The sequence below is a fragment of the Rhodamnia argentea genome, chromosome 4 (assembly GCF_020921035.1).
Source record: "Rhodamnia argentea isolate NSW1041297 chromosome 4, ASM2092103v1, whole genome shotgun sequence".
NCBI classification, from domain to species: domain Eukaryota; kingdom Viridiplantae; phylum Streptophyta; class Magnoliopsida; order Myrtales; family Myrtaceae; genus Rhodamnia; species Rhodamnia argentea.
This window is the reverse complement of record NC_063153.1, coordinates 25,792,489-25,816,666: the sequence shown is the minus strand read 5'-3', so window position 1 is coordinate 25,816,666 and position 24,178 is coordinate 25,792,489. Positions and strand designations below refer to the sequence as shown.

Sequence of the window (24,178 nt, the reverse complement as noted above, 5' to 3'; positions counted from 1 at the left end):
ATCCACTCCATGCTAGCTTGAACGTGACGCAAAATACAATTTCTAAAAAAGGGGCGTGTTGAGTGTCCGCCCTTTTCACACGATTTCATTACACCTCCTGTTTGTGCGGCTGCAAAGTCCGAGCAACCAAAATGGCATCAACTGGTGGTTCCGGCGCATCCGCAGCCCAGTACGACGTGTTCCTGAGCTTCAGAGGGCCCGACACTCGCAACAACTTCACCGACTTCCTCTACCGGACCATGGTCGGCCAGGGGATCTTTGCCTACAGAGACAGCGAAGAGCTCCACGCCGGTGACCGGATCGATGATCTCCTCAGAGCAGTCGGCAACTCCAAGATCTGCGTGCCGGTCTTCTCCAGAGGCTACGCTTCGAGCCCTTGGTGCCTCCGTGAGCTCGCTCGTATGATGGAGCTCTATGAATCGACCGGGAAGCCGGAGATCCTACCCATCTTCTTTGACGTCTCTGCCTCTGACGTCAAGCTCAAGACGGAACTGTACTTGAAGGACTTGGACAAGTACGAGCAGAGGGCCGGAGGCGACAGCAAGGAACAGTGGGAGGCGGCTCTGAGAAAAGTGGGTCAGATCGTAGGATGGGAAGTACAAGGGAAACCGTAAGTAAATGCTTGTAACCTTTTTCATGCTTCAGTCGATATGCTATTCTGTTTGTGTTATTTTGAGTAGGAGTGAAAACAAGCTAGTGGTTCCAAATTAGATATGAAGTATGTTGGTCGATGCGTCATATACAAACCGGTTTTTTGGTACATGAGCAGTAAATTTCATCAGGAAAAAAAAAAAGAGCCAATCCACGAATTCTCATAAATAAGCAGGGTCATTGTGGCTAATGATAGTTATGAGAGTGACTTTGATGTAATGCTAGAATGACCATTGTAATTTGGTCCGCAAAGAAATATCTTCTTTCCCAGAAATAAGGGGAGATTGTAAGTTTATCGTCATAACACCAATCATATCCTGCGGAGTCTATCTCGCCAAAATTCTTCTGGCGTTCTACAATTTACTTGACACTTGCAAATAGTGATCCAGCTCACGTGCTATCTGTAGGAAGAAGTAGTGAGATTGTTATTTGTTTTCCTTTTACTAAAAGTGTTTGGTTTGTGGCAGACACGGTGAAGTTAGTGAACTCGTTGTGAAAGAGGTTCTGCGTAAGCTGGAAGTAAAACAAAGACCTCTGCACAGCAAATTGGTTGGGGTAGACGAACGAGTAGAGGCCATGATGGAGTTGTTAGATGTTGACTCCAGCGCTGGTGTGCGTTTCGTTGGAATTTGGGGAATGGGTGGGATTGGTAAGACTACTCTCGCTAAGATTGTTTTCAATAAATTATGTCCCTGCTTTGATGGCCAATGTAGCTTCATTGGGAACATCAGAGAATTGTCAATCAGAAATGGCCTAGAAGATGTACAAAAAAAGTTGGCAACTGACATTTTTGATTCTAGATTTGTCGAAAAATTTATCAATGCTGATGAAGGGATAGATAGCATAAAGAGGAGAGCTGGTTCTAAGAAAGTTCTCATTGTCCTAGATGATATAGACAAGAAAGAACAGCTCAAGAAACTCGTGGGGGGGCCTGACACTTTTGGCTCGGGGAGTAGGATAATCATTACAACAAGGGACAAAACGATTCTGGACGAAGAAGAGGGAATCTTAATGTATGAAGTACAGCAAATGGATAAAGGTAAAGCACTAGAGCTTTTCAGTTTGCATGCCTTTGACAGTGCCTCTCCTCCCGATACTCATTAGATTCTCTCTCGAGAAGTTGTATCTGCAACGGGGGGACTCCCATTGGCTCTTGAAGTCATAGGTTCCTATCTTTGTCGCCAAAATGAGGAAATTTGGAAAGAAATGCCGGAAAGGTTGAAGAATGTACCAAATAATGAAGTCCGGGAAAAGTTGAAGATAAGTTACGATGCATTAGAAAATATGGAAAAGGAAATTTTTCTCGATATCGCATGCTTCTTCATAGATGAAGAGAAGTCACGAGCAACCTATTTACGGGATGCTTGCGATTTATACCCACACAGCTCATTGAAGAAACTTAATGATCCGTGTCTAGTTAAAATTGTTAGGGATTCCACCACAAAAATGCATACATTTGGGGATGGTAGTATATGGATGCATGATCGGCTGAGAGACCTTGGAAGATATATCGTTCGCCAAGAATGTACCGGGTATCCGACAGGTTGCGAGAGGTTGTGGGATGACAAAGAAGCTCTAAAAGTTGTAAGGTCGAACAAGGTAAGGTAAAAGTAGGTTTCTTACGTTATTAACCGTACAATTGCTTTCCTACTTCCCATTCAAAAGATTCCTATTGGCAACTATGAATAACAAAGTTAATGTTTTCAAGCTCATTCTCATAGATGGTTTTTTATTGGTAGAGAAAGGATGAACTTCAAGCACTCAATCTATTTGAACATCGTTCGGATCCCATCTGCATTACTCAAGAAGAACTTGAGAGGATGCCTAATCTGAAATTCCTCAAGTTAAGAGCGGGGACTTTTGTTGGAGACGTCAACAATCATCTCCAGGAGCTAAGATGGCTTTCTTGGGATTCTCCTCTGCGTTGTACAATGGCCAATTTTCACTCAGAAAATCTAGCCGTTTTAGAACTTACAAACGTTGCACACGACGAAAACCGGGGTGGATGGAACATTTTGAAGGTGTGAATTCGTACTCTTGTTATCTCAACATTGTATTCTCTCTTTGATCCTCCCCGATAATGTTTTAGCTACTTTTGCAGATGGCAAACAAATTAAAAGATCTTTCTCTCTCAAGATGTAATGAATTGAAACGGACTCCTGACTTTTCCGGATGCGTGAGTTTGGAGAGATTGTCTCTTTCCAAGAATGATAACTTGCAAGAAGTTCACTCCTCTATTGGGAAGCTAAAAGATCTTACTCACTTGGACATTTATTCTTGCGGGAGTCTTCGAAATTTGCCTGAAGAGATTGGAGGACTGGCAAAGATGAAGCACTTCTCTATCCAACAGTGCGAGGGCATGAAGAAACTTCCATACTCTATCCGGAAGTTAGTATCACTATCCGAGTTGAGAATAGCACGCCTAAACCTTGCAAGTTTACCGGACTCTATTGATGATGCAAAACACATGTCATCCCTTGATTTATCGGGCAAGTCAATTGTGGAACGTCCAATTTCTATTGGAGAGCTTACGCAACTCGAGTTCCTTTCGCTCTCTGCGTGTCCCAGGTTGCAGAAGATTCCGGAATCAATAGGCAACTTGACATCATTACAGGAGTTGGATCTCTCATATGCGCCCATTGTTGAGTTGCCCCATTCTATAGAAAATCTCAAGCGATTGAAGGTGCTGAGGATACAATTGTGTGCGATAAGGAGGTTACCTGCTAGTATTGGAATGCTAGAGAGGTTGGAGGAGCTCTATGCCATTAGTTGTGGACAACTTGAACGCGAACTTCCCGCTGAAATTGGCAAGCTATCATGTCTAAGAATCCTAGACTTATCATATACTCGTGTCAGCGTAGTGCCGACGACAATCAATTCCCTCACGCAACTCCAAGAGCTGCGTTTATGTGGTTGTAACGAGCTACAAGAGTTGCCAGAGCTTCCCTCGAGTTTGAATTGTCTACACAATCAATCGACATCATCGCGGTTGGTTTCGAATCTCAATAACCTCATGAATCTAGTGGAATTGTATCTTCCAGAGGTTCCCTTGCCATCAATAGGGTTGGGTTGCCATCCTCGACTTAGAGAACTCACTTTTTCTGGCATGGATAGTTTCAACTCGGTCGTTGTTGGACCAAAACTTTCCAACTTGAAAAATCTGTCAAAATTACGTCTTTATCGCTCTCCACCGAGGGAAATTCAACTCGACGGGCTTGAACTGTTGAGGGATTTGCGCGTGGAACGTTGCGAGTTTCTCGAGGGATTGTCGGTTATTTCATCAAGCATGAGGAAACTCTATCAAATGACAGTCCGGGATTGCCCAAAGCTACTTGAAATTCGATTTCGCAGTATGATGGAATCATTAAAGGTACTTCAAGTGGAAAGTTGCGTTTCCCTTGGAGGGTTATATGGTTTATCAAACTCCAAGAAGCTGACGAATTTAGAAATCCAATGGTGCGATGGGCTACGAGTTGTTGAGGGCCTTGAAGAATTGGAGCTTTTGAGTTATTTGTACGTAAATTGGTGTAAATCGTTGGAAAGGCTGATTGATGTATCCAACTCAAAGATACCAAATAAATGCAGGATAGATGTATGGGATTGCGGGAAATTCCCATATACTTATGGCGATGACATCCGTTATAGGGATTATAGAGAGATGTTTCTTGGGAGGACGAGGAAGACATTCAACGAGGTGCGCCTTCCTTCTACCCTTCCCTTTATTTTATATTTTTTACTTTTCGTAATCGCATATTGTAGGCATGACTTTCCGTCATTTTCCCTTCTTTCGTTCGCTTCCTTAGTCTCTTCATCTGTCTCGTAACCTCTTGGCATGTAGTGGTTCGTTTAGAATACAAAAAATATTCCGTCAATTTTATAGTGGACACGTGTGTTATGCGTTGGTTATGTAATTTGAATTCTTCCACCTGTCAACCATCTAATGGTGAGTACGTAAAACTTTCTCTTGCAGTGACAAAATAAAGATCCTTTGTATAAACATGAAAACGATCTTGGTTGTCCGAATAAATATATCTTAAAACAACTACACTTTTCCTCTAAAATTTAACGCAAAAAGTGATTAATTCTATAGAAAGATATATTTGAAGCTAACTCAGTTTTGGTATATCTTTTTTCGCTTTTTTTTTTTTTTAACTTTTTTCATGGCTCACCTAATTTTTGCCTTTTTCTCTTGTTCATGGATCGATGGCAAGTTTCTGGTGTTATTCGTTGAAAAGGTTGACTGAACATTTCACACATAAATATAGATCTCTCTCTATCTTTCTCCCCGATATACTTCCTGATTAATTATGAACATTTGACACATAAATTAGATTCACTAACGAGAGGCCTGAATATATCAGAATGATTAAGACAGCCACAGCAACCATTGTTTATCGAGAATTTTCATGGGAAGTAAATAAACCTGTACCAAATAAGATGAGGAGCAGTGGTTATACATTTAGTGCGACAACATTGCGGGCTCGCTGGTATGTTGGTGTAAGAACGTGCATTGCATCTTTAATTGTTAGCTGGATGGTAACTCATGAATGTGTCGTCTAACCCGCTTGACTGTAGTCATTGCAGCTACGGATCAATTATGTCATGCTAGTGACAGTAGACTCTGTAATTGGCACATGTTAATCTTAAGCAATCGTCGATCCTCTCATGCCCGATGATTGTGCTGTCATACACTTGTTTGTGTCACTGGCTTCGCCCTACCGGTTCACAAATGCTTGTGAAGCAAACGATTGTGATGTTTGGACTTAACGGCGTGATGATTAGATCATAGTTGCATTTTCTTGTCCTCCAATATAGGTAGAAGACTAATTCATCTTTTCCTGTTCTAGGAGTGGATGAAATGGAAAAAGATTTGGGGGATTTGACGAAGGAGAACGACAGCATTGATTGTCCAGATTTGGAAGATTTGACGGAGCAGAACGACAGCATTGTTTGTCCAGATTTGGAAGATTCAACGGCGGAGAACGACAGCACTGATTGTTCAGATTTGGAAGATTCAACGAAGGAGAACGACAGCGTTGACTGTTCCATAGGCATATATTAGAATGTATCTGCAAGCCCTTCTGGTTTATTCAACGAAGGAGGATAGCTTATGCGAGAATGCAGGAAAATGCAGACGTGGAGTCAGGATAAGCTGAATGGATCTCTATGCATTATGGTTAAGGGTATAAAAGCTAAATCGATTGCTCCAGGAGAATACTTGCACTCTTCTTGGAATACTCAAGTGCGTTGGGGTCGAAGGACAAGTTTCCCGGAAACAGGAAAGCAGTTTGCATATGAATTCTACTCTGCTTTGAGGATTTGCTAACTCTCCATTCGCTTAACTCATTCCCTTGGTGAAGATCTGTTGAGAATATTTGCCCGATGGGGGCATATTTGTCTATTTTTCTTTATTATTTTCTGAATAACAGCTATAAGGGCAATATTGTAATTTTTGGTTTTTTTTACTTTATTATAAATAGATAGCTTGATGTCACATTGACCTAATCAAGCATTCAGTTCAGTTTTTTTTTTTTTTCAACATGGTATCAGAGCAAATGCTGAACTAAAACCCAAACCCTAGTTTCTTCTCTATGCAAGCGTTCTTTTCTCTCTCTCTTCTCGCCTTCCCCCTTTCCTACTACAGTTCCTTCTCACTTTTTTTTTTTTTTTGCTCTCTTTCACAGCGTAGGGCAGCACTTATGAGGGGGTTTTTTGAATCTAGTGTCCGCCCTAAATCTCACCTCTATGAGATAAATTAAAACTTCTTTGCGGTTTGCGATAGGTGGTTCATACTCTTTTGCGATTTTTTGGATCTTCTTAGTTGAGATTATTTTTGCCTTGCTGCCGGCCTACAATTATCTCATTGCAAAGACCAAAGTATTGCAGTTCGTGGAGAATTATCGATTGCTTTTTCAGATTTTCAAAACCCTAAAAAAAAATCAATTTTTTGCCTTCCCTTTGATTTGATTTGGCAGATTTTTGAAGGACAAATTCAGACTATTAACGGAGGACTTTGCAATTTGCGATAGGTGGTTCATCCTCTTCTGCGATTTTTTGGATTTTCTTAATTGAGATTGTTTTTGCCTTGCTGCCGGCCTACAATTATATCATTGCAAAGACCAAAGTATTGCAGTCCGTGGAGAATTATCGATTGTTTTTTCATATTTTCAAAACCCTAAAAAAAAATCGATTTTTTGCCTTCCCTTGATCTAATTTGTCAGATTTTTGAAGGACAAATTCAGACTATTAATGGAGGACTTTGTTCCAAGTTTTTGGCCTTTTTTGGCAAGTTTTTGGTGGTTTGATTATTCCTTTCGCCCTATTCGAATCGACTTGTAAGACATAATGTCCGAGGGTTCGGCTCTACACCTACTGGAGATAGTCATACAGATTATATTACTTTTGTTGCGATCCCCGTGAAGCTTGACGGCACAAATTATTTGATATGGTCTCGATTGACATTCTTGATCATTGCAAGTTGTGGGCTTACAAGACTTATCAACGGCACTTCTGTGATGTCGACTCGGACTTTAGATCGAAACTTAATTCGAAAGCATTTGCGATAACTACCTTTAAACTAAAAGATTTGTAATTTGAATTTAAGTTCATTCATAAAAATTGAAAATCATAAAAAAAATCCAGAAAATTCGAAAATTTAAAAAAAAAGAAATCTTCATGGCTCATCTTTAAATCCTCTCACAAAATATAAAAAAAAAAATTAAAAAGATATAGCAAGATATGCTTTCTTAAAAAGCACATCTCATAATCTTTAGATAGATAGGATTTTCTAGAAAATCTATCTTATCGATTGCATCTTTGAATGAAAATCTTTTCAAATCCATCTCAATCTTTAAAAGATGTAGGCTTAGGGTTAAGAGAATTTCTTAAATTTTGGGGCTTAATGCAAATTAAATTTGAAAACTTGAAGATACTCTTGAAACAATTCACTCTCATTTTCCATTAATTTTTAATTTTAAAAAATAAAAAAAATACAAAAATCATAAAAAAGAAAACCTTAAAAAAAATGCACCTTTGAGCCTTAAGTCGAAATTCATCAAAAATTGCCAAATTGACCATTTTTCATGAAATTGGTACCAAAATGGCATTAATTAAAAAATTAATGTAACCAAGTCCCGAACTTAATATCTCTGATTCGTAGAAGTAATTACTTCTCCCACTAATTTACCTATGTTTCTAATTGACTTATCAAAAAACGATTAGTGACGGCTCCGAAAAATTAGAAATTTTTTTGCAAGATAATGACTCAAACCATAACTCACGATTTGGTAGAACTTGGGAGTGTTCGAGTTATGTTAGTTAATTTAATTAATTAATATGGTAATTCATTAACCTAAAATTGGAAATTTCGAATTTTAGGTCGCGACATCCCTCCCGATTGGTCGGCCGCAGCCACCGGTGAGCTTCGAGGCCATTGGATCCGGTGGCCTCGAGGTTGTCGGCCTCGGCTAGCTCGAGGCTTGCCTAGTCCCGGTGAGCCTCGCCTGCGGCCCACAAGCCTCAAGTTCATCGGCTTCGCACAAGCTCGGATGCCGGATCCGGTGGCCTTGCACTATTAGGCCCCAGCCATTATCTCTATTGAAGGTGTTGGGGAGCAGTGCTATGGAGGAAGAGAAGAAGAAGTTGGGTTTTAGGGTAAAATGCACCCCCATATCCGGCGGCCTCGGATAGATCCCGCGGCATTTAGGATCATTGGCGGCCTCGAGCGGATCCCGCGAGCCTTGATCTTGCCTTTCACCAATGAGCTCCATGGCCATCGCGTCGCATAAGGAAGAAGGAAGACGAAGAAGGAAGAAGATAAAATGAAAAAATAAGAAAAAATAAGAAAGAAATATAAAAATATAGAATTAGCAACTGAGTTGACTGTTTTACCAAGTGAGATGGTGGGACGGTCAACTAATGACCACAAATATCGTTTGTTGAATCCGGATCACTTGCTAGTCCGGTTTCATCATTTTGATTGCCCAATTCTTTCCCCCTTGCCCTTTTTTTTTCTTTTAACTTTTATATGTTTTTATTGTAAGCTAAAATTAGAAGACAAAATTATAATAGGGTTCACATAATCAAAGTTCTAATGAAACATATCCAATTAACAAGTATACCATGCAGATGTTTGGTGTGTACATGTTAACATGGGCTTTTGGTTAACAAGCATACAGATATGTGGTGTGCGTGAGTCCATCACTATCATAGAATGTCATCTTAGCTTTTCTCAATTATTAATAACTAAAAAAAACATAATTATCTTATATACCTTGTCTTCTAATTTCAGCTTACAATAAAAAGATATAAAAGTAAAAGAAAAAGCAAAAAAAAAAAAAAAAAAAAGGAATGTGGAGTCAAAATGATGAAACCCGCTTAACAAGTGATTCGGTTTCAATAAACGGATTTGTGGTCATTAATTGACTGTCCCACCGTCTCACTTAATGGAATAGTCAGCTAAATATTTTTCAATATAAAATACCGACTATAAAATATAATTTAAAAATTCATTTTTTTTTTTTTGCCTAAGATAAAATCGTGAAAGTGAAATCATTTTCCAATGAAAATCAAACATCCGTAAATGTCTTTCATCACGTATTGCCAAACAAAGGAAATTAAACCATTTTCTGAGAAAATAATTTTCCGAAAAATGAATTCCGGGAAAACGTTTTTGGTGAAACAAATGCACCGGTAAGAAGTGAATTCTGATCGATTCATCTCATCGGTTGGGCCAAGCTTAACGAATATAAGAAATATTGGGCCCAATAGGTAAGGTCAAAGCTCATAGAGCACACCTACTTGTGAACAAGCGCAGTATAGTAAGCCCACGATCTTCCTCTACAAGATACAAATGTCCTTTGGCAATGTATGCTCTCTCTCTCTCTCTCTCTCTCTCTCTCTCTCTCTCTCTCTCTCTAGCCTCTCCTTTTGGAAAAATACATTGACCTGGGCATTGGAGATCCTCAGCGGACAAACCTCCGACGACTTCAGTTTTTGGCGTGCTTTTCGTCCGTAGCAATTGGGCCCTTTACTGTTTAGTCGAGGACTCGCCCGGTTCGCGTGTCGACAAAACTTATTCCTACTAATTAGACTCCGGCACGTTGATTCACTCTTCTAAACATGTTCTCCACGTCCAATTATGCAACGGGGCACATTTAATTGAAGAACTTGAAGGGGAAAAAAAAAAGACTTCTTTATTTCAATACTGGCAGGTTGAGGTAAGCTTCAATCGAGAGAGCCCGACAACTCATAATTCGATCGGATCTGAATTTACATCTCAACAACAACAAAATTTCCGGTTAAATGATTTAAGGTTCGAATCTTTGCCGCGCACGGTTGCTTCGCTCACTCTGTATTTTTCTTCTTCCCTTTTCCTCTCGCGCTTTCCTCCATTCATTACATCTCTCTATTTTATTCTACGCTCCCTCTCTCTTTTTCCTGCTATTTATCTCCTTTGTTTTCTTATGCCCTCAATTGCTTCTTCCTTGTCCCACGTATTCCCCTCATAAAAATTGTTACAAAGTCTTAAGTCTATTACACTCATGCCAATTTAACCTTATGCTTTTTAATTATTTCAATTCAGTCCTAAACATTTTGCATTCGTGCTAATTTAGTCCATCCGACCAACTTTGGCCGGCCGATCCTAAGACCGGCATTGACGTAGAAAACTTCTAATAATATTTTAATGTCTTTGAATTATTTTTCTTTTTTTTTCTTTTCTTTTCTTTTTTTGGATAATTGGGCAATTACAATTCATCTACTGGTTGGAGCTCATGTCGTTGCTTGAGCAGTTGAGTTACTCAGCTGTCGGCAATGGTTCGCTGAATGTGGTCACTCGTTTGTTATGGGTTTGGCACCCCAGCTTAGTTTTATCATGAATTGGATTTGACTTTTTCGAGCTTGACAAGGTCAAAACGTCCTTGTCTGAACGGAGACGTTTAAGCATTGAATGCCGATCCAGACCAAAAGCTCCATCCGGGCGTGGGTATGGGTCGATTTCGAGGAAGAGGCTTTTGACGGATTCCTTGTAATCGGTTTGTGCATTCACATCATTTCCACATTTTCACCCAACCGAAGACGCAGCTCCAAGACCGAACAAGCAAAAACCAGAGCCAGACCAGTGGACGACCAAAACAAGGCGGCAACAACCGGTGGTTCTGGTGCGTCGGCGACCAAGCACGACGTGTTCCTAAGCTTCAGAGGGTCCGACACTTGCAACACCTTCACTGATTGCCTCTACCGGACCATGGTCGGCCAGGGGATCGTTGCCTATAGAGACAGCGAAGAGCTTCATGTTGGTGATCGGATGGACGATCTCCTGAGAGCGGTTGGCAACTCCAGGATCTGCATACCGGTCCTCTCCAGAGGCTACGCTTCGAGCCCTTGGTGCCTGCGCGAGCTCACTCGTGCGACGGAGCTCAACGAATCGACCGGGAAGCCGGCGATCCTACCCATCTTCTTCGACGTCAGGCCTTCCGACGTCAGGCTCAGGATGGAACTGTACGCAGAGGACTTGGAGAAGCACGAGCGGAGGCACGGCAATGAGATCAGGCAACGTCAACGTGTCTTTTCTTTTTTTTAAAAGTCACCATTTGGTATACATCGTTTAAGTGGAAGTTGTCAAGTTGAATAGTGCTTGTTCTGGAAGATGGTCCATATCTGTGGGTAGATTAGTTTTGTTCGGGTAGCTGAGACTTAAACGTTCCCAATTGATTCTTCTTAGTTGAGGCTTACTGAGGGGGTCCAAGGAAGATGAACTCACTCTGTGTATTTCAAATCCTATTACTCTTCAACCCAAACACGAGCATGTGTTGGTTGGATCGCGAACTGCTTGTCCTGATATGAAAGGCTTCGGCTCGATATGCAATTCTAGGTAGGAATTGTGGACTTCTGAATTCTGACCATCCTTTTTGGTTTTGGCTACAGCACATCACCACAAAGGAACTCTGAAAAATTACTACTAAAAACAGAACCTTTGGTTCTTCATTTCTGCCTGCTCTAGCCATAGCTTCTTTCCAGAAGATGTGGAAAATGTGAGTGGTTTGTCTGATAAGGTGGAAGTAGGGACGGCAGATTTTCTGGTTGAACTTGAGGATCGAAGAGCAATTAAGGTGGTCGATTTAATCTCACTGAATTGGTAGTCGAGCCTAGAGGAGTTTAGACTCATCTGGACATTTTGCACTTGTTATCTACTGCACAAGGAGGATTATCAGCGAATGTGTGTCCAGACTGCTGTAGGAAATCTAGGTGATCCATGTTTTCCTTCTGCATCGTATTCCGAATGATCACTTGAAGTTCATTCTTCGTGGCTTCTTGTGGGTTCTTGGGAAGAAACGCTTTGTCTGGTCTTGGAATAGCTTTGCTTCGGTGGTGTTTGCTTTTGCTCTTTCCTCACCTGCTTTTAATTTGGCAACAAACGATCAGCGGCATGCTTTGGAGGAGGAGGGTGTTCCTCACTTGACCTTTTACACCGCATTTTCCTACTTCTCGATATCATGCTTCGTCATCGGGCGTCGGCTTCACCTACCACCCTGATAATCATTCAAAAACTTATGCAAGTGACTGGATTCGGTAATTGCCTCCACTAAGACGAACATCATCCACATGAACCCCCACCAGACGCCCCTCTCCTTCGCCACTCAACTCAACCGATACGCCTCCAACTTCCACTTCCTCTGCACCTACAGCACTGCATTCCTGGACATGCTGCCGCACTTGCTGTGCAGGTTTCGTTCTTGTGCGCACGCGAGTAGGTGTGCATGAGTGATCTCACGAAGAGAAAATTAGACAACATCCTCATGGCGATGGCGATATCATCCGTATCCCCCCTAAGTTCGCAAAGCCTACAAAAAGCCCTCTGATCAACTGGTGTTGTATCGACCGCCTTTTGGAGATCAAGACAAATGCAAGCAATTATAATCAACATTTGAACCCCTTTGACATTACATCATAAAAACCAAAATCTGAATGATTATGTTGCTCATTTTGGTGCCCATTACCCAAAAAAAAAAAAAAAACTCAAATGGGAATGAGCTACTAGGATATTGTTATTTTAAACTTAGTCTAGGAAAATAATTATACCCAAATTCAAAGTATTTACAAATAAAATAACTCGATTTGATGTAAAACTCACACATATCAAATCGCATACTCAAAGCTCCTCATGTACCGCCATTCAAGAGTGTCCTCTACATTTTGACGTCTTTGCGCTGCTCCTCTGTGAATACTTCTGTGCGGCCGTACTTTTTCCACGAAGGAAAACCCTTCTTTCTTTTTAAGGGTAAAAGTCACTAAAAACTCTAAACTATATATATATATATATTATGATATATTTATTCCAAATTCTTTTTTTTTTAACACCAAAAGTCCTAAATTTATATGCAAATGACACATTTATCTCAAATTTATACCGGTGTGACACATTTACCCTAATTTTTTCTTGTGCTGCCACAATCCTAAATTTTTATTCGTGTGACACATTTATCTAAAAATTTAGGGTGGCTTTGTCACACGTCTAAAATTTGAGGATTTTTTGTGTCACAAAAAAATAATTTAAGGGTAAAGTCGCCTAATTGCATATCAAGAATATTTAAAACAATTCTACTCTTCAGCTTGACCTTCCATTGCATGATCTAAAAGATTCAAGGTGCAATTACACTTTGGATATATATTTTGAAATTTCTAGTGCATTCATTTGAAATAATATTTTTGAGAACATTTCCAGATGAGCCCTCTGTTTCCGATACCTGGGCACATAAAGAAACTACCTAGTTCCCAATTGCCAGGTTCATAGATAAGTAATGTGATAATGTTCAATAATGTGATCACTTCCTCCTGTTGTCAAATCAAATCCAATGTGATGACTGTCACCTACAAAGTGATATACTAGTATCTGCTTACCCCTTCATCATATTGTAGTGCTTGGACATGCTGTAATCATGACTTGAAGACAATAATCCTAATCTAAATAGCACCCACATCGACACGCGATATGTAATATGATATGACATGAAAGATCGACACGTCATTTCTAAAAAAAATAAAGAATTTCAATACGTTGAAACACATTATATATTAAACTTCATCATGTGTATATAAAAATATCGGTAGTGAGTTTCTTCTTGTTCTTTTCTTCTATTAGGGACTCGCGATTAAATTTTATTGGGACTGGCTGAGTATATTAATTTTGGGGAGGCTGGATATATGATTCAAGTATATATATTGTTGATAGATTTACAATTTGATCCCTAATTTATTGAAAATGCTTAAAATTGACCATATGCGTATCAAAATGGCATGTTGGGATGCTGGAATTGTTTGTCGCCGGCGTGTGCGGAGCACTAAACACGTGTTGGCCGTATATCAAAGAGTGTTGAAGTGTCCGACATAACACGAAGGCCTCCAAAGAATATCAGTGCTTCCTAGATGAAGAAGTGGTAGCATACGGCAACAAGCTTCAGATTCCACTTGGATAAATCCATAGTGAACTCGAAGCAATCTGTAAAAATTAATTGCATCTATCAACGAGGGCAACAAAAATGAAAGATCGGCCCCTTTTTCTTTTTTTTAATCCTTGTTTTGCGCTACTGAAGTTAAATCTGATGAGAAAAATAAAACCCACGACCTTTTTATTTCTCTTCCTCAAGTATTACATAAGCTCCTTCTTCCGTTCGGCCGAAACGAGCCATCTTCGTGAGGGTAATATCTGAATTTACGATTAAAATTGTATAATTTTTATTATTTATGACAGCACTATCAATTATAAATATTTTTTTATAGCAGTTTTTGACGATTATTATTATTAGCCATAAATTGTCAAAGGATCGAAGCATACAAATATTGCTTTCTGTGTTTCCCTTTTCCTCTCTCGCTTTCCGACACTCATTCTCTCTCCCTTATTTTCTTCTCTTCCTTTGTCTTCTTATGCCCCTCATTTTCCTCTTCCGTGTCCTTTTGACTAAACTCTCTCTCTCCCCTCAATTATTACACCTCCTGTTGATGCCCGGCTCGAGGTCTGCCTTCTGCAGGGACGTTTTGAGTTGTCCTCTCTTTTCACACGATTTGTTCCGAAGTCCGATCAAGCAAAAAGCAGAGCCAGACTTACGAGAAACCTCAACACCTCCAAAAAAACATGGCATCAACCAGTGGTTCCGGCGAGTCCGCGACCGAGTACGACGTGTTCCTGAGCTTCAGAGGGCCCGACACTCGCAACAACTTCACCGACATCCTCTACGGGACTATGGTCCGCCAGAGGATCGTTGCCTACAGAGACAGCGAAGAGCTCCACGCCGGTGACCGGATCGACGATCTCCTCAGAGCAGTCGGCAACTCCAAGATCTGCATACCGGTCTTCTCCAGAGGCTACGCTTCGAGCCCTTGGTGCCTCCGTGAGCTCGCTCGTATGATGGAGCTCTATGAATCGACCGGGAAGCCGGAGATCCTACCCATCTTCTTTGACGTCTCGGCCTCTGACGTCAAGCTCAAGACGGAACTGTACGTGAAGGACTTGGACAAGTACGAGCAGAGGGCGGGAGGCGACAGCAAGGAACAGTGGGAGGCGGCTCTGAGAAAAGTGGGTCAGATCGTAGGATGGGAAGTACAAGGGAAACCGTAAGTAAATATGCTTGTAACTTTTTTCAAGCTTCAGCCGATACGCTATTCTCTCTGTGTTCTTTTGAGTAGGAGTGAAAACAAGCTAGTGGGTCGAAATTAGATATGAAGTATGTTGGTCGCTGCGTCATATACAAACCGGTTTTTTGGTACTTGAGCAGTAAATTTCATCAGGGGAAAAAAAAAAGCCAATCCACGAATTCTCATAGATAAGCAGGGTCATTGTGGCTAATGATAGTTATTTGAGTGACTTTGATGTAATTCTAGAATGACGTCTGTAATTTGGTCCGCAAAGAAATATCTACTTCCTCAGAAATGGGAAGTAGTAGTGAGATTGTTATTTTGTTTTCCTTTTACTAAAAGTGTTTGGTTTGTGACAGACACGGTGAAGTTATTAAACTTGTTGTGGGAGAGGTTCGGCGTAAGCTGGAAGTAAAAGAAGTACATCTGGACAGCAAATTGGTTGGGGTAGACGAAGGTGTAGAGGCCATAATGGAGTTGTTAGATGTTGACTCCAGCGCTGGTGTGCGCTTTGTTGGAATTTGGGGAATGGGTGGGATCGGTAAGACTACTCTCGGTAAGATTGTTTTCAATAAATTATGTCCCTGCTTTGATGGCCGATGTAGCTTCATTGGGAACATCAGAGAATTGTCAATCAGAAATGGCCTAGAAGATGTGCAAAAAAAGTTGGCAACCGACATTTTTGATTCTAGATTTGTCGAAAAATTTATCAACGCTGATGAAGGGATAGATACCATAAAGAGGAGTGCTGGTTCTAAGAAAGTTCTCATTGTCCTAGATGATCTAGACAGGAAAGAACAGCTCAAGAAACTGGTGGGGGGGCTTGACACTTTTGGCTCGGGGAGTAGGATCATCATTACAACAAGGGATAAAACGATTCTGGGCGAAGTAGAGGGAATCTTAACTTATGAAGTAAAGCAAATGGATCAAGGTAAAGCACTAGAGCTTTTTAGTTTGCATGCCTTTGACAATGCCTCTCCTCCCGATACTCATCAGATTCTCTCTCAAGAAGTTGTATCAGCAACGGGGGGACTCCCATTGGCTCTTGAAGTCATAGGTTCCTATCTTCGTCGCCAAAATGAGGAAATTTGGAAAGAAATGCCGGAAAGGTTGAAGAATGTACCAAATGATGAAGTCCGGGAGAAGTTGAAAATAAGTTACGATGCATTAGATGATGTGGAAAAGGAAATTTTTCTCGATATCGCATGCTTCTTCATGGGTGAAAAGAAGTCACGAGCAACCTATTTCTGGCATGCTTGCGATCTATACCCACATAGCTCATTGAAGAAACTTAATGATCTGTGCCTAGTTAAAATTGTTAGGGATTCGACCACAAAAATGCGTACATTTGGGGATGGTAGTATATGGATGCATGATCAACTGAGAGACCTTGGAAGATATATCGTTCGCCAAGAATGTACCAAGTATCCGACAAGGCGCAGTGGGTTGTGGGATGACAAAGAAGCTCTGACAGCAGTAAGGTTGAAAGAGGTAAGGTAAAAGTAGGTTTCTTACGTTAGTCACTGTACAATTGCTTTCCTACTTCCCATTCAAAATATTCCTTTTGGCAACTATGAATAACAAAGTTAATGTTTTCAAGCTCATTCTCATAGATGGTTTTGTATTGGCAGAGAAAGGGTGAACTTCAAGCACTCAATCTATTTGAACATTGTTTAGATCCCATCTGCATTACTCAAGAAGAACTTGAGATGATGCCTAATCTGAAATTCCTCAAGTTAATAGTAGGGACTTTTGTTGGAGACATCAACAATCATCTCCAAGAGCTAAGATGGCTTTCTTGGGATCATCCTCTGCGTTGTATAGTGGCCAATTTTCACTTGGAAAATCTAGCCGTTTTAGAACTTTCAAACGTTGACTACGGCAAAAGCTGGGGTGGATGGAACATTTTGAAGGTGTGAATTTGTACTCTTGTTATCTCAACATAGTATTCTCTCTTTGGTCCTCCTCGATAATGTTTTAGCTACTTTTGCAGATGGCAAACAAATTAAAAGATCTTTCTCTCTCAAGATGTTGTAAATTGAAACGGACTCCTGACTTTTCTGGATGCCTGAGTTTGGAGAGATTGTCTCTTTCCATGAATGTTAGCTTGCAAGAAGTTCACTCCTCTATTGGGAAGCTAAAAGATCTTACTCACTTGGACATTTTTTTTTGCCCGAGTCTTCAAAATTTGCCTGAAGAGATTGGAGGACTGGTAAAGATGAAGCACTTCTCTATCTGGTCGTGTGACAGCATGAAGAAACTTCCATACTCTATCTGGAAATTAGCATCATTATCCGAGTTAAGAATATCATGCCCAAGCCTTACAAGTTTACCGGACCCTATTGATGATGCAAAAGACATGTCATCCCTTGATTTATCGGGCAAGTCAATTGTGGAACGTCCAATTTCTATCGGAGAGCTTACGCAACTCGAGTTCCTTTCGCTCTCTATGTGTAAAGGGTTGCAGAAGATTCCAGAATCAATAGGCAACTTGACATCATTACAGGAGTTGGATCTCTCATGTACGCCCATTGTTGAGTTGCCTGATTCTATAGAAAATCTCAAGCGATTGAAGGTGCTGAGGATACGAGGTTGTGCGATAAGGAGGTTACCCGCCAGTATTGGAATGCTAGAGAGGTTGGAGGAGCTCAATGCCAATGGTTGTAGACGACTTGAAGGCAAACTTCCCACTGAAATTGGCAAGCTATCGTGTCTAAGAATCCTAGACTTATCAGATAGTTGTGTTAGCGTAGTGCCGACGGCAATCAATTCCCTCACGCAACTCCAAGAGCTGCATTTAAGTGATTGTAACGAGCTACAAGAGTTGCCAGAGCTTCCCTCGAGTTTGAACTGTCTACATGTTCAATCAACATCATTGCGGTTAGTTTCGGATCTCGGTAACCTATCGAATCTAGTGGAATTGCTTCTTCCAGAGGTTTCCTCGCTGTCAATGGGGTCGGGTTGCCATCCTGGACTTGGAGAACTCACTTTTTCCGACATGGATAGTTTCAACTCGGTAGTTGTTGGACCAAAGCTTTCCAACTTGAAAAATCTGTCAAAATTATGTCTTTATTGCTCTCCACTGAGGGAAATTCAACTCGATGGGCTTGAACTGTTGAGGGATTTGAGCGTGGAACGTTGCAAGTTTCTCGAGGGATTGTCGGTTATTTCATCAAGCATGAGGAAACTCTGTAAAATGGTAGTTTGGGATTGCCCAAAGCTACTTGAAATTCGATTTCGCAGTGTGATGGAATCATTAAAGGTACTTAAAGTGGATAGTTGCGTTTCCTTGGGAGGGTTATATGGTTTATCAAACTCCAAGAAGCTGACGAATTTAGAGATCCAAATGTGCAATGGGCTACGGGTTGTTGAGGGCCTTGAAGAATTGGAGCTTTTGAGTTTTTTGTCCGTAAAGTGGTGTGAATCGTTGGAAAGGTTGATTGATGTATCCAACTCAAAGATACCAAATGAATGCACGATACGTGTATGGGTTTGCGGGAAATTCCCAGATACTTATCGCGATGACATCCGTTATAGGGATTATAGAGAGATGATTCTTGGGAGGACGGGGAAGACATTCAACGAGGTGCGCCTTCTTTCTACCCTTCCCTTTACTTTATATTTTTATTTTTCGTAAACGCATATAGTAGGCATGACTTTCCGTCATTTTCCCTTGTTTCGTTCGCTTCCTTAGTCTCTCCATCTGTCTCATAACCTCTTGGCATGTAGTGGTTCGTTTAGAATACAAAAAATATTCCGTCAATTTTATAGTGGACACGTGTGTTATGAGTTGGTTATGTAATTTGAATTCTTCCACCTGTCAACCATCTAACGGTGACTACGTAAAACTTTATCTCGCATTGACAAAATAAAGATCCTTTGTATAAACATGAAAACGATCTTGGTTGTCCGAATAAATATATCTTAAAACAACTACACTTTTCCTCTAAAATTTAACCTAAAAAGAGATTAATTTATAGAAAAATATATTTGAAGGTAACTCAGTTTTGGTATATCTTTTTTTACTTTTTTTTTAATTTTTTTAATGGCTCACCCAATTTTTGTCTTTTTCTCTTGTGCATGGAGCGTTGGGAAGTTTCTGGTGTTATTCGTTGAAAAGGTTGACTGAACATTTCACATATAGATCTCTCTATCTCTCTCTCCGACGTACTTCCTGATTAATTATGAACATTTGACACATAAATTAGATTCACTAACGAGAGGTCTGAAAATATCAGAATGATAAAGACAGCCTCAGCAACCATTGTTTATCGAGAATTTTCATTGGAAGTAAATAAACCTGTACCAAATAAGATGAGGAGCAGTGTTTATACATTTAGTGCGACGACATTGCGGGCTCGCCGACATGTTGGTGTAAGAACGTGCATTGCATCTTTAATTGTTAGCTGGATGGCAACTCATGAACGTGTCGTCTAACCCACTTGACCATAGTCATTGCAGCTACGGATCAATTGTGTCATGCTAGTAACAGTAGACTCTGTAGTTGGCACATGTTAATCTTAAGCAATCGTCGATCCTCTCATGCACGATGATTGTGCTGTCATACGCTTGGTTGTGTGACTGGCTTCACCCTTCGGGTTCACGAGTGCTTGTGAAGCAAACGATTGTAATGTTTGGACTTAACGGCATGCTGATTAGAGCATAGTTGCATTTTCTTGTCCTCCAATATAGGTAGAAGACTTAACTCATCTTTTCCTGTTCTAGGAGGATGAAATGGAGAAAGATCCGGAAGATTCGACGGAGGAGAACGACAGCATTGATTGTCCAGATTCGGAAGATTCGATGGAGGAGAACGACAGCATTGATCGTCCAGATTCGGAAGATTCAACAAAGGAGAACGACACCTTTGATTGTTCCATAGGCATATTAGAATGTATCTGCAAGCCCTTCTGGTTTATTCAACGGAGGAGGATAGCTCACGCGAAAACACAGGAAAATGCAGACGTAGAGTCAGGATAAGTTGAATGGATCTCTATGCATTATGGTTAAGGGTATAAAAGCTAAATCGATTGCTCCAGGAGACTACTTGCACTCTTCTTGGAATATTTAAGTGCATTGGGGTCGAAGGACAAGTTTCCCGGAAACAGGAAAGCAGTTTGCATATGAAATCCACTCTGCTGTGAGGATTTGCAAATTGTCTATCCGTTGAGGTAAATCATTCCCTTTGTGAATATCACATTGCTTGCCACATGGAAGCATCGTCAATATGTTCGACAGCTCAGATGATAGTTTCCAAAGCATATGATACTTTTTTCTTAGTGTGTGCAACTATGCAAATACTGGACCAGGGCCGCGTTAGCCAATGTCTTTGTACTGGTGGCACTAGCAGGTGACTTGTTAGCTATTAGTAGCTGTGATTAATTTGGCAATCAGTTAACAGAATTGACAATGAAAATGACGCAATTCTGCAACTAAATTTGATAGTCCAGTACTCAAAAGTCAGTTTCTGTCACTGTTATGTATTGGGGGGTCATACTGAACAAGCTACTAGTTCTGTCTGGCCGGTTAAATGAATGAAAAGAAAACAAGCAGAAGTCGGCAATTTTGGGATGTCCCAAATGGTGATCATTAAATCAATCTTGCATGAGCTCCTCCAAAATCTGTCAAGATTAAAAATTAGTGTTTCCTGTGCCAATGTTTGTGAACTCGACAAAACTGGTTGTAGAAGAGACTAATTATGTTATGTCTGCAAGCAATTCTAATTTTTTCTAGGATGAGGTTGTAGTGGCAGAAGCAAGTGCAGAGACTACTATGTCATCTCAATTCTCAGGAGTCTGATATTGACCATCCACTTGGGTTTTTGCAGAATGTGTTAGCATTTTGTCCATTCAACAACGAGCTGCTCTTGCAGGTGTGCCCGGTGTACTGCCGAACGTTTGTTGCCATGATCTGATCGCGAGAGGTTTCTGAACAATCACGACTAGTCGCGCATAAGTGGATCACAATGCAGCGAGGCTCGGATCGAAGCTATATTCATCAAGCTAGTCAAACCATTCACCAGTAACAGGCAAAAGAACTTTCAGTATTCTTGGCTGGAATCTGTGTGTGGGGTAAAAGTTGACGATGGCTTGGAGTTTCACTGGTCGCCCAATTTGGCTCTGATTTACTCCGGAGAACGAATGGCTTCAACAACGTATGGTGGTTATGCTTTCTTCTTACAAAATTTACTCTCCGAAAGAGCAAGAGAATCTATAGTACAATCGAGTGAAGGAGCAATGCCTTAATGGCACGTGAATCGCACGTGGTCTTGGTCGTGATGGGAGGTTTGATTCTTGGGGGCTAAGGATGATCTCCTTCCTATGTTTAACTTAAGAGAAAATATTTAGCTCGTCGCTTCTATACCTTCATGATTTTTCTCAACCGCTTTCTATATTTTTAATTTTTCTAATCAAATCATTCTGTTTCCCCAAATTGTCTAATCAAGTCTCCCAACATTAAATCCGACCAAATCCAGGTACTTTCTGTATTATTTATATTTCCCATGGATGCTACCATGGGAAAAGAAAAAGAGCAGGACAAAAGAACTCTCTTCTTTATTTTTCCATGGTGGCGCCGTGTTGGCAAATGTTCTTCAACGTCAACTCTGATATGGTTGGACAATCACATCCATCGAATTTGGTCAAATTTGATGTCGAGAGTCTTGATTTAGACTATTTGTGCAAGTAGAGGGATTCCATTGACAAAAATAAAAGCACTGAAACTTAATAGGAAAAGCATCAAAGCACATGGACGTAAAGTAAAAAAAAATTCTCTTACTTTTCTACTTTATTGAGTTGCTCCGTTGTCATTTAAGATAGAGCCCATGTAGCTCAACAAGGTGTATAAAAAGGAATGTCAAGATTTTGTTGGAAGTGTCCTTTGGCAATGGGTGCTCTCTCTTTGTCTAGCCTCTCTTTTTGGAAATACATTTAAGTGGGGCATTGGAGATCCTCAACACACAGACGTCCACAATTCGTAACATTTTTTTTTTTCCACTTGTCAAATTATGATCGTCAATTGTACATTATAACTAGTGGAATTGTGTTCTCCGTAAATGAAAGAACAGATGTTATTCATCTTTATTCTGAACGTATCATACATTTCTAGCCCCATTTACATTTCTGGCATCGCTCCATTATATTTCTGGCATCGATTTTGAAATTCACGTCCTAATACGTAGGGATTAACTCTTTCTGTCAGAGTTTATGAGAGAAACCTCTTGGCGGACACTCGGAAGATCGTGGAGAAGAACAAGAGCCTCAAGCGCAGGGACAATCCGAGGAGGATTGTCGTCGAGGGTTTATAGGAGATATGTTTATGTTTCCCGCTTGGCTCTAATGTGACGAAATAAGCTTATGTTCTCTCAGATTTTTGCAATTTCGGTCTCCGACAAGTGCTTTTTTAGATGGTTAGGGTGAACATTGTTTGGTTCATTGTTTTCGGATTCTCACAAGTACTCGTTCCATCTTGAAGAATAGTGATACATTTGAAAATCATTGTGTGATCTCACTGATTTTCCAATTGATTAGCCGACTTGTCCCCCGAATCGAATTGGTTCTTCTTCAGTAGCGTGATTAGCTTCAATTTGTGGCAAACTGAGTTCGGCTTGTCTCTAGTCAAATGTGTTTTTTATGGTTCCATTGTGATATTGGATTGGGTCCCAAGATATCAATCAGCATGACTTGGGCTATGGCAACCATTTTGATTCGGAAAAGTAATTCTGATTATAATAACTTTTTCTGATTCTGTTTTTACATGAGTTTTAGAGAATCAGAACGCATTTGGTAACTGCATAATTTTTTTTTCCCTGAAAGAGAAATGTGTTTGGTAAATGTATATAATTTCTGTTTCCGGTAACAATTATGCTTCCCAATTTTTATCATTTAAGTCAAATAATTATGTAATTACTTTGTGAAATTTCATTTTCCATTTCGAATTAATCAAAGATTAATTCATATTGATTCTCTTATATAATATATTGCATATTGAAATGTAAAAATAAATATAAAAAATCATCACAAGTCATTTTTGTCATTTATTGTGAGGTTTCATTCGAGTTTTTTAAGCGAGTGGATAATCGACAAGAGCGAAACTTTCATTTCCGTAAGAAAAATGCACTGCACTATCCCGCATTGGTGTGCGTTTTTGGTTCAATGAAATCAAATTTTAGGCTTAATTCATCTAAAACATAAGAATGAGAGCTTGCTAAATGTTCACGCTGGTTATTTTGTCTTTTTCTAAAATTTTCTAAAACTAAACTAAGTCTAAAGTACATAAACTTACGCAAATCACAATCAATGAAATCAAATGCATAATCAAGGAATCATGACATTGATGAATTGCATCATCAAACCCTAATGAAGTCCTAAAGGCTTAGAAAAATGTGATTCAAGTTTAATTTCAAAGATGCCTATGATTTTTCTAAAAAAGAGCAAAATATATGAAATCTAGGAAATTTATGCCCAAATTTATGAAAATGAGGTCAGACTAGCCTAATCTAAGCTTTTTTCTATTTTTAGGGATTTTTTAAATTTTTTTGTAAATTTTTAGAAATTTTCCAATTTTTTTCAAAATTTTTTATTTCTATTTTTATTTTATTGTTATTATCTTTTTTTTTTACATAAGACCTCGGTGTTTTTTTTTAGGTTGAGGGAAAAGTGGTTTCATTCTATTTTGTGATTCTCAAAAGTAATTCTTTTTTACAGAATCAACTTTTTTTTTGTTCTTTTTTGCTCTAAAACTAATTTTGATTCTCTAAAACTGATTTTGAAAATATAATCAGAATCAAAATCATTTACATTGCCAAATAGGGTTTGTATATTTTTCTGTTTCGGAGAACGTAATCGAGAGAATCGAATGGTTGTCATGCAGGTCCTTTGAGTTCTCTAGTCGGGCC

The 24,178-nt window shown here is 39.9% G+C and overlaps 2 protein-coding genes and 1 long non-coding RNA gene across 5 annotated transcripts in view; 2 read left to right on the top strand and 1 right to left on the bottom strand.

The window, feature by feature from the left end:
• Positions 1-24,178, top strand: part of LOC115754017 (disease resistance protein RUN1-like) — a 309,474-nt gene that overhangs the window by 110,401 nt on the left and 174,895 nt on the right. The window lies entirely within an intron of this gene.
• The window catches only part of LOC125314543 (disease resistance protein L6-like), a 39,162-nt gene continuing 18,675 nt past the window's right edge, over positions 3,692-24,178 (top strand). The window contains exons 1-2 of one of the 3 annotated variants that reach the window (XR_007198014.1): positions 18,852-18,868; positions 20,008-20,139. Coding sequence is in view for 2 of the 3 variants with exons in the window: in XM_048277075.1 (XP_048133032.1) it covers positions 3,758-4,345 (588 nt within the window). In the remaining variant the exon portion in view is untranslated. Of the gene's footprint in view, positions 4,346-18,262; positions 18,869-20,007; positions 20,140-24,178 lie in introns of those variants that run through there. The other 2 variants (XM_048277075.1, XM_048277076.1) reach the window with 2 other exon arrangements.
• On the bottom strand, positions 4,768-19,728 carry LOC125314554. Its single transcript, XR_007198020.1, has 3 exons — positions 19,480-19,728; positions 10,072-10,076; positions 4,768-4,922 (listed from the first exon to the last, which is right to left on the bottom strand). It is a non-coding gene; the product is annotated as an uncharacterized LOC125314554 (long non-coding RNA).